This window comes from Myotis lucifugus, unplaced genomic scaffold, assembly GCF_000147115.1.
Source record: "Myotis lucifugus unplaced genomic scaffold, Myoluc2.0 scaffold_748, whole genome shotgun sequence".
In the NCBI taxonomy this organism is placed as follows: Eukaryota; Metazoa; Chordata; class Mammalia; order Chiroptera; family Vespertilionidae; genus Myotis; species Myotis lucifugus.
This window is the reverse complement of record NW_005871796.1, coordinates 224,307-239,742: the sequence shown is the minus strand read 5'-3', so window position 1 is coordinate 239,742 and position 15,436 is coordinate 224,307. Positions and strand designations below refer to the sequence as shown.

The 15,436-nt window shown below is 52.8% G+C and overlaps 1 protein-coding gene across 1 annotated transcript in view; it reads left to right on the top strand.

Moving 5' to 3' along the window:
* Positions 1 to 15,436, top strand: part of SLC22A3 (solute carrier family 22 member 3) — a 38,744-nt gene that overhangs the window by 12,334 nt on the left and 10,974 nt on the right. The window contains exons 5-6 of the mRNA XM_006106005.3: positions 14,110 to 14,207; positions 14,322 to 14,536. Of these exons, the coding sequence (XP_006106067.1) occupies positions 14,110 to 14,207; positions 14,322 to 14,536 (313 nt within the window). The remainder of the gene's footprint in view (positions 1 to 14,109; positions 14,208 to 14,321; positions 14,537 to 15,436) is intronic.

Here is a 15,436-nt window from a genome sequence, read left to right as displayed (position 1 = left end):
TGGCTCTCAACTTGGGCCTGTTTGACTGGGGCCTGGCCCCCCCCGTCTCTGCCTGTTCTTTCTCCCCAAAGTAGGACCCCCAGGCTTGCGTCTTCTCTCATCCCTTGCCCCAAAGCTCAGTGCTGCGCCCTCTTTCTTGATGATGGTGCCATTCTTCAGGGGGTTCCAGGCCATAGAGGGCAGGGCCAGCCCAGAGAAGACAGGAGGGTGTAACCTCCCCTGCACCGGTCTTCCCCCTGGGGGAACAGGTCAGTTCTGGGCTGGGCAGAGCCAAAGTCCCTCCTCTCATATCCCCCCCCTCCAACCCTCCACCCCCTGCTCTCCCTGAGTTCCCTGCGCTGAGACCTGAGACGCCGCCAACCCCAAGGCTGTGGGTTATGACACAGGGCCGAGCTCCAGGCCCTACCTAGTGACATTCAGGGTCACTTCATTCTTGTTTAATTAGTTACATAACCGGGGTCATGGGCTCCCCCTCTTTCCTTCTTAAAGGCTGACCCTTGCCCTGCAGGGCCGGGGCCTCCCTGCCTCCTGCCTGGCCTGAGTCCCGGGGCATCACACAAACAGAGCCCAGTGAAAAGCTAAAACCAAAGGAAGAAGCCCCACAAACCACCCTCACGCTGCCCTTGCTGCCCTCGGGGGCTCTGCCGTGGGCGTGGCAAATGCCTGCCTCGATGGTTGTCATTCTGCCGTGAACTGTAAGGGACATTTGCCTTTGCTTCCTTGAGCCTTTGCCGAGAGCCCGGCCCCGCCTGCTCAGTGTGTGTGAGAAAGGAAGACAGTCGGCTTTGCAAGTGTTTTGTTCTTGCCTTCCCTCCCGCCCTGTGCTTTTGGCAAAACCGGCTTGTGCCATCCAAATTACTGCGCTTCCCTGCGGTGCGTGAATGAGGAAACACCGATCTTTTGACTGAATGAGAACATTCGAGCTCTTTGTGGGAGCCGTCCCCGCTCTTGAGGCGACGAGGGCCCGGCTCCCAAACCCGTGTGTCCAGCTCGCGGGCATTACTCCTGGTCCAGGGCGGCTGTTACCATGACAACACTGCCGCCTGGGTCCCCCACCCGCCAGGAAATGGCCTTTCTTCACGAAAACATCTCACTGAGAGACGCGGGCTGGGAGCAGGGGAAGCATGCGCACTCCCCAGGTGGACACAGACGTGCTCCTGTCCCTAGAACAGGAGGAAACTGCTAAATAGTAAGAGAGGAAACGCCGAGATCCGAGATCTGCTTGTTTCAGCTCTGAGGTCCCACCCAGGAAGATGGTGTGAACGGCACGAGGGGCTAGAATAGATCCTCCTTCCCTAGAAAAAAATAAAATGCAGCCAGGCCAGCGGGCTCAGTGGTTGAGCGTCGACCTATGAACCAGGAGGTCAGAGTTCGCTTCCCGGACAGGGCACATGCCGGGGTGTGGGCTCAATCCCTAGTGGGGGGCGTGCGGCAGGCAGGCGATCCATGATTCTCTCTCACCGTTGATGTTTCTGTCTCTTTCCCTCTCTCTTCCTCCTGAAATCAATAAAAACATATTTTAAAAAATTAAAGTGCAGCTACTAGTATATCTGGCAGAGGCTGGGTGAGGAGCATCCAGGCGATGCTACCATAGCAACGCTGCTTCGTGGACAGATACAGGAGCAGGGCTCTGGGACTGACCCAGTCATGGCTGGATTAGTAGGTTTGGAACCTGCACTGACTTCTCTTCTCTTTGAATCTGGGGCCATTGGGGGAAGGAAGTGGGGTTTAATGCACAGCAAAGGGGCCTGACGGGGGATGAGGGGGAAGACCTTTCTCCCCCGAATAGTGAGTGTACCTCTCCTACGGCGGCTGAGTGAAGCCAGCCTTCCAGGCCGGAGAAGTCTCATCACCTTCAGGAGAAGGTAGGGAAGTTGGGAGAACCAACACTGGCCTGCACCTCGGACACTTCTCCTGCTGGAGGAGGCGTTTACATAAAAGCTACATTTGTCATCATCCCTAGCACCGGGCATGGAGGGTGGCCGGGGGGGAAACCCTGGTGAGCAGATTGTCACGTTATCGGTAACACACGCTGTCACAGCAGCTGTAACCTCAGCCCCAGAGTTGAAGGAGGAGTCATGTGGCAGTCTGTCCCAATGGCCCCTGGGGACCAGGGAGTCATTGCAAAAGTGCAGAAGCCATTTGCATCCCAGGCTTACGTCTTGGATAAACATGTGCTGCTTTTTGGTTTTTTTAAATCTTCACCCGAGGACATGTTCATTGCTTTTTATAGAGAGGGTTAGGGGGAGAGAGAGAGAGAAACATTGATGTGGGAGAGGTACATCCATCAGTTGCCTCCAGTGCGCACCCTGACGGGGGATCAAACCCGCAAACCCAGGTATGTGCCCTGACCGGGACTCAAACCCACGACCTTTCGGTGCATGGGGTGATACTGCAGCCAACTGAGCTACATCAGCCACGGCAAAATATGTTTTTCAGATGAAGGTAGATGCAGTTGTGATTAGTAATGACTAATGAGTTGAAAGGGGTTAAGTTCACAGTAAATTTGGGTCATCATGTGGCCTCCATGAACAGAAGTTGAACGCGCAATTCCTATCACGTGGGCAACCATTGAATTCTTTGACATCAACCAGAAGTCCTCATGCTCCAAGAGGACAAGAGTCACGGATTTACAAGCACAGATAAGCTTGGACTCGACCACCTGCTGGACAGCTGTTGCCTGAGCTCGGAGTTGAGGTCATGCGATGGTCTCAGGGGCCCCCGAGAGTCTCGACACACACAGGATTCTTGACAACAACTTCCGAGACTCATTCATTCTGTTTGATTCAATCAAATGCACTCACGTCCATGACGTTCTGCCCTCTCACCGACCTTCAGGACGAGTTCCGCACGTCAAGCAGGAGGAGGTGAGCCACGCGGTGTACACTCGCCTCACAGTCTCTCACAGGTGAACCTGGTTTCTTTCCTGCTTATGTTTCAGAGCCAACACACCATGGATAGCTTGAGGAAGGCAGGCGGGCGGTGGGGGCCCGTTGGACGGGTGCTCAGCACGGTCATCTTCATGCACAGAGTGCAATGAGTTCAAGCACTTGCCCTCGTGCGCTGGTCATGTGGAGTCACCCGGCCACCACACTTCCCTGTAGACCTCACTTGGGCTCACTTCGCTAAATGCCGTTCCAGATCCCCTCTGCAAGCTGTAACATTTACGTGCTGTAGGTACACAGTTTCTCTAACACCTTTCGGTGGCAATTGGGTGAAATATCGGAACCAGTTCACGCGGCGTTTCTTACAGTTTCCTTTCTCGCCACAGTTCTGCGGTCGGCACACTTTGTTTTCTGAGACTAACCAGCTAGCTCCTCAGTTCTGCAAGCTGGTTAGCAATCGCTGCGGTAAGCGTGCCTTTCCCATTGCAAACGGAATTACTGGGTATTTCCTCCGGCCCCCACGTGTTGGGAAAAACCGCTTACATGTAACTGAGGAGAGCGGTCCCAGAAGCAGAGCTGTGTTGATCCACACGAGGCAGCAGGAATTTATCGTCATTTGTTCATGTTTTTATTCAGCAAATAGCTACTGAGCACTGTGTTCAAAAGACCTACTTTTTAAACAACCTCTGAATAACAGTCACCTTCACGCAGTCTCTCCACACACAGTCCATGTGCTGTGTCTCCCCAGTCTCTCCTCGCAGCGCTCCCTTGTTCTCTCTGCGCTGTTCCGTCTCCCAGTTACTCACAGTGCCTCCCCTACTCCGCTGTGCTCGTCTCCCAGTTACTCACAGTGCCTCCCCTACTCCGCTGTGCTCACGTTCCCCACGTAGGCACGCTTCATAGAAGTAAATGTAAATTTTCCTCGCACTGGAAGTTGAAGAAGAGCTCAAATCTTAGGTGTCGTGCACGGAAATCATTTCGGTGTGTTTTCATTTTGATTGTGTTTGATTATCAAGATATTCTAATGGAAAGAAATAGAAAGATATTCTAATTGGATATTGGCCAGTCGCCCGTTAATCATGGGAACGAATCTGTGTCTGGTTTCACACATGTCCCATCGGAACGGTTCTGAGGTCCCTGGAGGGCGATGCCCACAAGTGGGGCTGCTGGGCCCGGATGCCCGCTGGCTCAGCGCCCTCAGCAAGGCCACGCGGCTCTGTCTGCATCACTGCCTGTCCCCTTTGCCCACATCCACACTGGGTACTTGGCAGCTTCTGATTTTGCCCAGCCCACTGCGTGTTTTCGGTTGCACGTCTCTGGTTCCTGGTGCGAGTCAGCACGTCTTGGTGCCTGTGACTTTGCTATTTAGGTTCTTCCTCGTGGGTGGCCACCTGTGCCCTCGCCCGTGCATATGGGATTTCCCGGACGTGGGTTTATTGAATTAGCTTTGCCCCCTCCCATGTATAGGATCTCCTCTGGTATTCCACACATCCCCTTGTTGGTTTCAGATGTGGCAAGCATCCGCCCTCCAATGGTAACTACCCATTAACGTTGCCTATTTTTTTAAATTGGCCCCAAATCCTTAAACTGATTTGATAAGGTCAAATCAGTGTGGATTGTTGCCTGTTGACTGTTTTATGGGTTTTGTTTAAGTGACCTCCTGCGCCCAAAGACCACAGATTCTCTGCTATGAGCTTAGGGCTCTAACGGGCACGCTCAGGACTCGTTTCGGTCCCCGTCATCTTTCCCGGAGTGCAGAGTTCACTCACTAGTCCCTCTGGAGTGCACTCCGTTCTGAGCGTGAGGGAGGGACCCACCTTTATTCATCTCATGAGTCAGTTTCTGAGCACCATCTAATAAACAGACTCATCACGTATCAAGTTCACACTTCTGAGTCTAAATTAGTTCACTGCCTAGGACCTGTGGACTGCCTTTAAGGAACCCAACCATCAGTAGCTGAAACATAGACTCTGGGCTGTGATGAGGGACAGGTGGCCCGTGTTACGGGTGAAGGCAGCTCACCCGTGCCGCCCTCGTGGCCCCAGAAACAGGTGATAAGCCACCTGGAGCCTTCAGAGCTCAGATTCATATACAACCACTAGCCAGGCATCTTCACACTCCTGCCCTAAAAGAGGACTATATTTCTGTTAGTAAGCACCCCATACCCTTAGCCTCTAAAGCACACTCCTGATTCTGGACTTTGTTCTCTAACTGGTCATCTCTGAAATAAAATGCAAGTGCTATTCAAAGCCTGAACATCAGGCCCGGCTGATGTAGCTCAGTGGTTGAACCAGGAGGTCACGGTTGATTCCCGGTCAGGGCACATGCCCAGGTGGCAGGCTGGTCCCCAGTAGGGGGTGTGCAGGAGGCGGATGATCAATGATTCTTTCTCATCATTGATGTTTCTATCTCTCCCTCTTCTTTTCTCTCTGAAATCAATTTAAACTGATTATATATTAAAAGCCTGAATGTTCCCCTAATAATCAAGTGTTTCTTTTTAAAAAATGAGAATTTATCTCTGAGACAAAAGCCTGCCCTCTGTACCTCTCAAATGGAGGTGATGTGTTTGAGCGCACGTCATCACGGTTGATTCCCGGTCAGGGCACATGCCCAGGTGGCAGGCTGGTCCCCAGTAGGGGGTGTGCAGGAGGCAAATGATCAATGATTCTTTCTCATTATTGATGTTTCTATCTCTCCCTCTTCTTTTCTCTCTGAAATCAATTTAAACTGATTATATATTAAAAGCCTGAATGTTCCCCTAATAATCAAGTGTTTCTTTTTAAAAAATGAGAATTTATCTCTGAGACAAAAGCCTGCCCTCTGTACCTCTCAAATGGAGGTGATGTGTTTGAGCGCACGTCATAAATGTGAAGAGACCATGATTTTAGACCCTCCCGTACCTTCATTAGATCCGCCGTGGGGGCTGAAATTTGCTTTGTTAACTTTTTCATTCTGTGGGCCCGGCATACCTCTTAGCTCCAAGCTTCGGCCGGCTGTCGGTGTTCCTCTTTCTGGTTCATGCCTGCGATAAAGTGCTAGTGCCTGTTCATTACAATTCACTTTAATTCACTTTAAATGCAGTAGAAATAGCCCTCATTTTCTTTTACTTTTACTGGTGTGCTCTCATCCCAAGGACTTACTAATTCTAAGAAACAGACAAAAATCACAAAAATTGCAATTTTCCCAAATTTAAGTCCAGCAGTCTTAGTTCAGTTACTTCAAAAGAGAACGTTTGTACTCAGCATAATACATTCCTATCAAGAAACAGGTGTGGACCACAGGGTTTTAAAATAAACCTGAGAAATCGACAGTTTTTCTCACTCGGGAGAAGCTGGGCGTGTGTGTAACAAACATCATCAAACTCTTGTTCACTCGAAACAAGCGATTGACGCCTGTGGGGCCACATGGCCGGGGTGGGCTCCTCACTGTAGCGGGGACTGTCTGCACCCCCACTGCCCAGACCCCGCCGAACAGGCAGAGCCCGAGGGTCTTGCTGCAGCAACTAAATGCTCACAAGCTCTTGGCCGATTCCGGGCGGTGGCCCCACCCAGTCACCAGGGGCCAAGAAGTGCAACCCTATCGCACCCCGGGAACGGGGTGGGAACCGAAACTATTTGGTAAACAGTGCTAATGAGTCCCATCACAGATCTCCTTGAAAAGAAAGAAACTATTAAGAATACAAGTTTCCGTTTTCAAAACCCTGACTTAGGAAGATAAATGCGATTCAATTCAAATGATGATTGCAAAAGAGAAGTTTCGCCTTTATACCTGGTAAAAAATAATAGTACTTTGATCAAAGCATAAATAAATTAAAGTTCATATGGAAAAATAAATGAAGACCCGTTTCCCAGTCAGAGGTCACACCTCGGGGCGCTGGGAGCAGAAGGAAGACAGTGCGGGGACAGAGCTGGCGGGGCCCGCGGACACGAGCACCCGCAGGGCAGCCCGGCCTCTCCGCGGCGCGGCCAGCGTCTGGGGCCAGCGCAGGGCAGGGGTGTAGACAAACCCTCCGAGAAGATCGATGCCTGTGGGTCCAGCGCTGAGGAGGGCCGCGGGCTGTGCAGGGACCATGGCCACTTGCTGAAGGGAAGGAGAAGAGGCCCGTCTCCTGAGGAAAAGACGGGCAGGAACACAGCAGGCAGCGGCCCCGCCTGCTCTCTCAGGAGATGATGCCCTGGACTCGCCCTCGCGTGGCCCTGGCACCTGGGTGGGAGGCCTGGGGTGCCCCTGGCTGTCCTTGGCCTGTGCAGAAAGAGCTGCCAACCCTGCTGGGCCGGGCGGGTGTCCCTGGGGAAGTCAGTTGCCCTGTTACTGGAATCCTGCGGGCACCTGGCTGCCTGGAAGAGGCGGAGCTGGCAGACCTCGAGGCAAACATTCCCGCCCTGAGGAGAAAGGCCGGCCGGTGTGTGTGTGTGTGTGTGTGTGTGTGTGTGTGTGTGTGTTCCTCATCGTGTTAAAGACTGTGTCTTGTAAGACCGTTTCTGAAGCCTCAGGAGGCTGCAGCGAATGGTGCTAAGGGCTGGCTGGGTGGGGACAGCTTTCCCCACCCTCTGAGCACTGACCAAAGCCCCGAAACCTTTCTTCGGCCGGAAGGGCGTAGGAGGAAGCCGTTACGTTGGGCCACGTCGTGCTAACGGTGCACACCATGCAGGAGGCACAGCGCAGGCGCTCACCCAGCCGAGCTCCGGAGGACGAGGCTGAGGGGCTGAGTGAGGTCCCGGGAAGGAGCGTGGGGGCCCCCTCTCGCACTGCGGGTGCTGCTGCCTCTGTAATGACTCGTGCAAAACACACCGAACGCTGTTTTCACTCTTCGGATTTCCTTAGGTTCACGAAACAGGTGCTGACGTGGGTCTTAGGAGCCAGGTGGCGCGCAGCGGCTTCCGAAAAGCGGGCCTGTCTGTGGGCGGTTTGGGTGCTCATTGCGATGGGTCAGATCACCGGCTGCCACTCACTTGCGCTGCTTTTGCTCCCTCTTCACACAACCCCGTCTCACGAGTGAGGTCTGTGGGTGGACCATGTCTCTGTGTTTGAGGTCTGGGGTCCCCTCAGGTCGGCTGGCTAGAGCTTCTCTGTCGCCGATGAGCACTGACGCCGCTCAGCGCTCCTGGAGTTCGGGGTGTGCCGACTCCAATCCACTCAGCAAATTTTCATGTTTCCCCCCAAGTTCTGAGTCTATAGGCTGAGAGTTTTATTTTATTTTGCCGTTTTTTTAAAAATATATTTTTGTTGATTTCAGAGAGGAAGGGAGAGGGAGAGAGAGAGGGAAACACCAACAACGAGAGAATCATTGATCGGCTGCCTCCTGCACGCCCCCTACTCGGGATGGAGCCTACAACCCGGGCACGTGCCCTTGACCGGGAATCGAACCTTGACCTCCTGGTTCATAGGTTGATGCTCAACCACTGAGCACGCCGGGCGGGCTGGGCTGAGAGTTTCAGAACTCAGAGCTCGTGTTCTTCTTCTTTCTTCTATGTTAACCTCTCCCCAAACCCGTTCAGATTTGTTTTTAAGAAATAAATGTTGCAACACGTGAACCCCAGCTGCCACCCGCTGACCTTTGCTAGTATTGAGGCTGCACTTTGGTTCCCTCCCGGGACCCGGATGAAGGCCCTTGTGCTGCTCTGGGCAGTGTGCCCGGTGGGGAGGGGGGCGGGGCAGGGCGCCCACAGGCCAGCGCCCAGGGATGGAGTACAAGTCCTCTCTGCAGAGATCTCTCCTAACGAAGGAGCTGGCTGGGCCTGAGGTCGTGCCACCCGCTCTGTCCAATGCAGCAGCCGCGCGCCACCCCGCAGCCCTGAGCCGTGGCTCCTGGGAGCTGAGCTGTGTCAACCACGTAGGAGGTTTCAAAGGCTCCGTGTGATGTGAGCATGGAACCCATCGTAGCAATAGTGCCATGTGGATCACATGCTGACATGATCATATTTTGGATAGACTGGATTAAATGGAACATACTAAAATGAATTTTGCACGCTTTTTAACCTATTTTTTAAATTCTGGAAAATTGAACACATGTGAGTGGCTCACGTTATGTTTTGCTTGGACAACACTCACCTAGGTGCCAGGGCTTACTCTTAGCTACTTACTAAGCATGGAACACTCCTGGTCATTTTGATGTGGCTACTTCTTTATCATGTGAGCTCTTAAACGATAAATATCATATCTATTCTTGTGTTAAAGTATAAAGAGGTTCCCAAAGCACCATGAGTAACTTGGCAAATTCTCTTTTATGGGTGACAGGTGGCACCATTGCCACCCAGAAGCAGGCCAGAGCGCGGCGGTGCCCAGTGCCCGCTGCTGGGCCGGGGGGGGTGGTGCTGGCTCCTGCCTGACTGAGGGGCCGACCAGGAGGAGGAGGGGGGGACACAGTGCACCACAGTCCCCTGCGCTCCCGGCCCTGCCCGTCTCCACCCCCCACGCGTGTAGGGAAGACCCTGGTAGTCTGACCTCAGGGAGCTCCGCTCCTCCAAGCCCGTGGGCCCCAGGTCCTGAGTGACATGTTATTGCCTCAGCATGCTCAGAGATGCAAAGCTTCTAGGGAGCAGAGGCTGTGGGGGAAGTGGGGAACGAACTAGACCACCGGGTGAGACCGAGGACAGACACGTCCCCCCTCAGCAGCCTTCACCTTTTCCTGTGAAACGTGGGACGGATGGGAAACCCACGTGTTGAGAACAACCCGAGGAAGCTGCGAGGCCGGCCATGCAGCCCCTGCCCTGCCCTCTCCCTGCCCACGCTGCCCTGCGGATTCTTCCCTCTTAGTATCTGGTAACCGCCCAAAGTCTACTGCAGGGAGTGAACTGAGGCTCATGGAGGTAAGAAACAGACTCACAGAAACAGAGAACAGACTGACAGCTGTCACGGGGGGAGGGGAGGCTGGGTGGAGAAGGTGAGGGATTAACCAAAAGAACCCCCAAACTCAAAGACACAGACAGCAATGCGGCGATTCCCTGTGGAAATGGGGTGGGGCAGGTAGGAGAGCGTAAGAGAGGGTAAGCGGTGACGGGAGGAGACTTGACTTCGGGCTGAGGGAGTGAACACACAGTACAGTACACAGATGCTGTACCACAGAATCGTATACTTGGAACCTATATAACTTTATTAACCAATGTCACCCCAATAAATGCAATAAAATATTTTTAAAGTAAAAAAAAGAAGAAAAGAAATGTTCTGAGTGAAACAGCATGTCTCTGGCCTGACCTCAGTGGGTTGCCTTTTGTCACCAGAAACCTGCCCGCGTCAGGAGCACCATCGCTGTGCCAGATCGCCGTTTATCACGTCTTTCTCCTCCTTGGCAACTTAAATTAAAATGTCAGCAAGGAGAAATGTTTCAGAAAGGCACTGGGGAGACTTGTAAACAGCGGCATTAATCAAGGGGAGACGGTGAAGTGCTCGTTCAGCTGGGGAACATCACTGTTGACATAAGACAAAAGTCTTGGCAGAATCAAGACCGTGAAGAGACGGGCAGAGCAAACAGAAATCGGCTCCGTGAATCAGTAAAAGGGAACCAGCGTGTGCCGTGGAGCCCGGGGCAAGGCCTTGTTGTATGAGGGGCGTTGCTAGGCAACCAGCCTCCAAACACACAAATACTACCGAGAGCATTCCCCACCTCCCTTTGCTCCAAATTAAAGTGGGCACGCACCACTCAGGTGGCGTAAATGTGTGACGAAATGCAGTGCCGGGCCCGGAGCCAAGGCATCGCATACTGTATGGCTGCCTTTGTGTGGCATTCTAGAAAAGCCAGGCTGCCATGACAGAAAGCAGAGGAGGGGTCGCCGGGCTGGGGTGCGGGGAGAGGATCGCCTGCAGAGCCAGTGGAGACTTTTTAGGGTTCTGGAAATGGCCCATGTCACAAGGCTGGTGGGGGGTTACTCAACTCTAACATTTGCCAAACTCATTCAAGTGAACACTTACAGTTGCTGAATTCTATTGCATGTAAATTGTGTCTCGATAAAGTGGATTTAAAAGGACATCTAATAACTCGAGGTAGCATTTCTATTTTTTGTGTGTCTGGCTTAGACTAGGTGAAATTTGCCAACCCTTTGGCGACAGAAAAGAAGCACAGTTCCTCTCAGAATGTCGAGCTGGAAGTGGCGAGGGGTTCCCAGCCGCGGCCGCCGGCACTGGAGCTGCCAAGTCGTTCCTGGCCGGATGCCACGCGAGACACAGCTTTTGGCTTCCGAGGTCCCGGGACGCCCAGAAAGTGGGTCGTGTTTCAGGGTGTGTGCGTCACTGCGGAGAACATGCTGGTGAATTGAAGACCAGCTGGATTTGTTCATCAACTGGCCAAGTTCCCCTTGCCTGGCAGGACTGTTAATCCTCGCGTTCACCGCACAGGCAAGCCTGGTTTTACGGTCTCGGTGACCTTCACGTTCATCGGCTCTTCACATTCTCTTGGGGGAGGATATACCTTAGGCATCCGACCTGTGCTTCAAGGGAAGAGCAGCGATCATGTGACTGCGTGCTCTTAAATCTTCAAAGTTTGAAATGAAGGCCAATTCCAAATATTTTTACAGAATGAATGAGAGTCCCGAAGCAATTATTTTATCCAATACAAAATTATTTTGCCTAACATATTTGGTGATTAAAGTATTGTTCTGGACTAAGTTCTCCAGGTAGTTCTGCTTTTGACAACACGTGGCAGAAAACCAACTGAATCAGACTTTGACAGTAAGCACATTTCCTGGTCATGTATCCAGAACTCTCGTGTTACAGGAGGGCTCTGCGTCGGCCAGACACCGTCTTACTAGTAACAATCTCAAGCCATGGTTTGCTTCTCGCCACTCTGCTGACAGGCATCTTTGTCGTTATACTGGTTCTCTCCTGGGTGGAGGGTGGCTGCTAAGATGTAGCTGAGCCCTCCACGTCCTCACTAATTCCCTGAGCATCTTAGTAGGCACTGTGTCAGGTAAGGTACAGGTCAACTTGCAGCTGAAACAGAGACCCAGAAAACAGTGACAAAAGAGAGAAAAGTGTCTTTCTCTCGAACGTGCGCCCCCAGAGCGAGGAGCCCGGCTCTGGAGGGCGGCCGTGTTTGGTGAGACCTTTGGGGACCCAGGGTCCATTTGTCTTGTTTCACCATCACCTGTGATAGGGCTCATGGCTGAAGTGGGCCACCAGCATCTTCTTCTTCCATCCCTCAGGAAGGGAGGACAGAGAGTGAGGGACGAGCCCTTTCCTTTTGAAAGCATGGGACCCAGAACTTGTGCCCGTGGCTTCCACCTCAGTGCTGAGATCCTGGTCACAGGGCCACCCCTAGTGAAGGAGAGGCTAGCAGGTGGGCAGCCCTGTGCCCAGCTAAAATCCAGGGGCTTCTGTTTTCAAAAGGAAGAAGAGAAGAATGGGTGGTAGAGTCAACTGGCAGTCTTTCCCCACAGGTCATGGAAGCTATTACTGTTTCATTGACTCTAAGACACTCTTGATTTTAAGGCATGTCATCATCCTATATAATAAAAGCCTAATATGCTAAGTGTCCGGTTGACCTGTCAGCCGTTCAACCAATCAAAGTGTATTATGCTAATGATATGCTAAGGCCGCTTAACTGCTCACTATGACGTGCACTGACCACCAGGGGGCAGACGCTCCGACAGGTAGGTTAGCTTGCTGCTGGGGTCCAGCCGATGGGGACTGAGTGCGAAGGGCTGGATATGCCCTGGGTCCCTCCCGCGGTCCCTTCCTGGCTGGCCAACCTCCCGCTTCCCTCCATGGTCCTGATCATTCACCAGTGGGGTCCCTTGGCCTGGCCTGTGCCCTCTCGCAATCTGGGACCCCTTGGGGGATGTCGGAGAGCCGGTTTTGGCCCAATCCCGAAGGCCAGGCCGAGGGACCCCCACCGGTGCACGAATTTGTGCACCGGGCCTCTAGTTATATAAATAAGAAAAAATGTGCTATTTAAACGATAACACATTGCTTTCTTATCAGCTCAGTTGAGGACATGTCCCAACTTAAGAGATGTTAAGATGTGAAAAGTGTGTCTTGGTATAGGACAAGTACAACATTTGGAAAGACTTGGGAAAGCAACGTGATCTGAAGGCATTTGTTTGAGGGCTTCTTTTGTGTGTGTTTGCCTTTCCCTGGAGTGTGCACAGGCAGGAGGTATTAACCTTTGGTTGACCGTTCGTTGAGCATGATATTTAGAACAGACCACTTACTCTCAGTGTGAATTCACTCAAATTCCCGCGACTGCTGGTAGAGGGACTTTGGGCTCAGAGACTTGGGGGAAATTTGCCCTGATTTCCACTCAATCTGGGCCAGAGCTGGAGTTGAGTTGAACAGACAGTAGGGTCCAGCCATGGTCAGGGCACTCGTCCTGTTGTTTCAACACTCAGTCATCACCCAAACATGGTTGAACACCAGGCGCTGGGCTCATGGAGGGAGAGAGAGACCTGGACCAGCAGAGCATGTGGTGGTAGGTACAAGGTCAGAGGTCTGGTGAGTGGGGCACAGGTTGGAGTCATTGGTCCTTCCTGAGGGTAGGAAAGGCCTCCCTGTGGAGGGGACATTGGGACCGGGAGGTCTAAGGGCGCTCAGAGCAGAGGTTGCAGAATCTGCAAGCTTGTGGACATGTGAAACCGGGTCACTGGGGGGAGGCGGGGGCGTGGAGGGGTTGGGCAATGGCTCCTTCGGAAGCAGTTGCGGTTCTGGAGGCTTTGCTGTTGGGCTTTGTTTTAGCGCACCTTACTCATCGGAGTCAAACAGCAATCTTGGCTTCACTGGATTAAAGAAAAGACCAACTTCTTGGGTGGCCAAATAAGGGATGAGCTGAATTTTTCTGGATCAGAAAGATGCTAGACAGACAGAAACAAAATGGCACCTGTGGTGCCACGCTCACCCTTGAACTTGACGTTACTCTTATTTTTCAACATAAAGTTTTAGGCTTTCATAGATGAAGAATCACTTGTTTGGTTCCCACCTGCTTTGACCACTTTTATGTTCATTTTCTCCAATGAATGTTAATAAACGCACCACTGTATTTGACTCACGGACACCACTGCTCAAAGCATCTTAGCTTACAGCACCGTTGATATCAGCTAAGACTGGATTCTCAGCGTAGCAACCACTGAGTCCTCTCCGTGAGTTTACCTAGAGGGCCTCGGGGTTAGGATGTGATAGTGCCGGGTCAGCCCGGCAGCTCATCGGTGGGTAGCTGTGCCCCTGGTCACTGACAGGTCTGTGATATGCAGGGGTGTCTTGCTGTCTGTTGCCACTGAAATCTGCTTCTCTTGTGCAGATCACCGTCACCGATGAGGAAGTTAGTAATCCGTCCTTTTTAGATCTGGTGAGAACTCCCCAAATGAGGAAGTGCACCCTTATTCTTATGTTTGCTTGGTAAGTTTGGCTTGTGATGGGTTCAAAAGCCCGTGTCAAATTCACACGCACCCCTCCCTCCGTCGGCTGGGGTCGCCCTCACTTGCTCTCTCCCCTGCCGTCCGATGTCCGCAGGTTCACCAGCGCGTTGGTGTACCAAGGGCTGGTCATGCGCCTGGGCATCGTGGGCGGCAACCTCTACATGAACTTCTTCATCTCCGGGGTCGTGGAGCTGCCGGCCGCCCTCCTCATCCTCCTGACCATCGAGCGTCTCGGACGCCGTCTCCCCTTCGCAGCCAGCAACATCCTGGCCGGGGTGGCCTGCCTGGTCACGGCGTTCTTACCAGAAGGTAAGTGTCTCCAAGTCCGTTTGGCAGCCAAGGACGTGACAACAACCTTAAGTCAGAAATCATCCGGAATGGAGACGCTCTTGTCCACTGCATTGGAGTCTTGGTACCGGGTGCACTTCAGTGACGTCACTGATTTTCTGCGTAGTCACTGTTTTCTTCTCAGTTACTTTTTTTTTTTCTTTTGGTGAATCTTCACCTGAGGATATTTTTCTTGTTGATTTTTAGAGAGAGTAGAAGGGAGGGAGGGAGGGAGGGAGCAGCGGGAAGAGCGAGAGCCACTGATGTGAGAGAGACACATTGATTGGTTGCCTTCCACACACACCCCAACCAGATGCCCTTGACTGGGAATCAAACCTGTGACCCTTTGGTGTGAAGGCCGGCGCTCTAACCACTAAGCACACCGGCCAGGGCTGTAGTTTACCTTCGATCACCTTTGTCTGACAAGCCTGTGTCTGGTCCTGTGGGCTTTGCGGGGAGGAGGGAGAAGAGGGGTGGCCTCCTGTAGCTGCAGCAGTTTGGACAACGACATGAGGGAGATGCTGAGAGCATGGATTAAGGGGGTGGCAGTCGGGCCTGGATGGGAGAGGGTGACCTCAGAGACGGTTCAGAGTTAAACCTTCCGGGAGTTGATGACGGGTATGGAGGTTGCAGGTGTCTCCACACGCCCAGGTGACCCTGCCCAGGTGACCTCTGCCTGGAGCCCACAGGCGCTGGACAGAGGAGCCGCCATACTCTAGGGAGTGTGAGCAAGCCTGTCACGTCTGTGTTTGGGGGTGCGGGTGTGGGTGACGGAGCTGGACTCTCGGGCTGTCCTCGTGTCCCTGAGGACCGGGAGAGACTGGACAGTACCGAGGAGGTTAGTAATTGGCGTGGAGGTGCCACGAAGTCCCAGGCATCAGG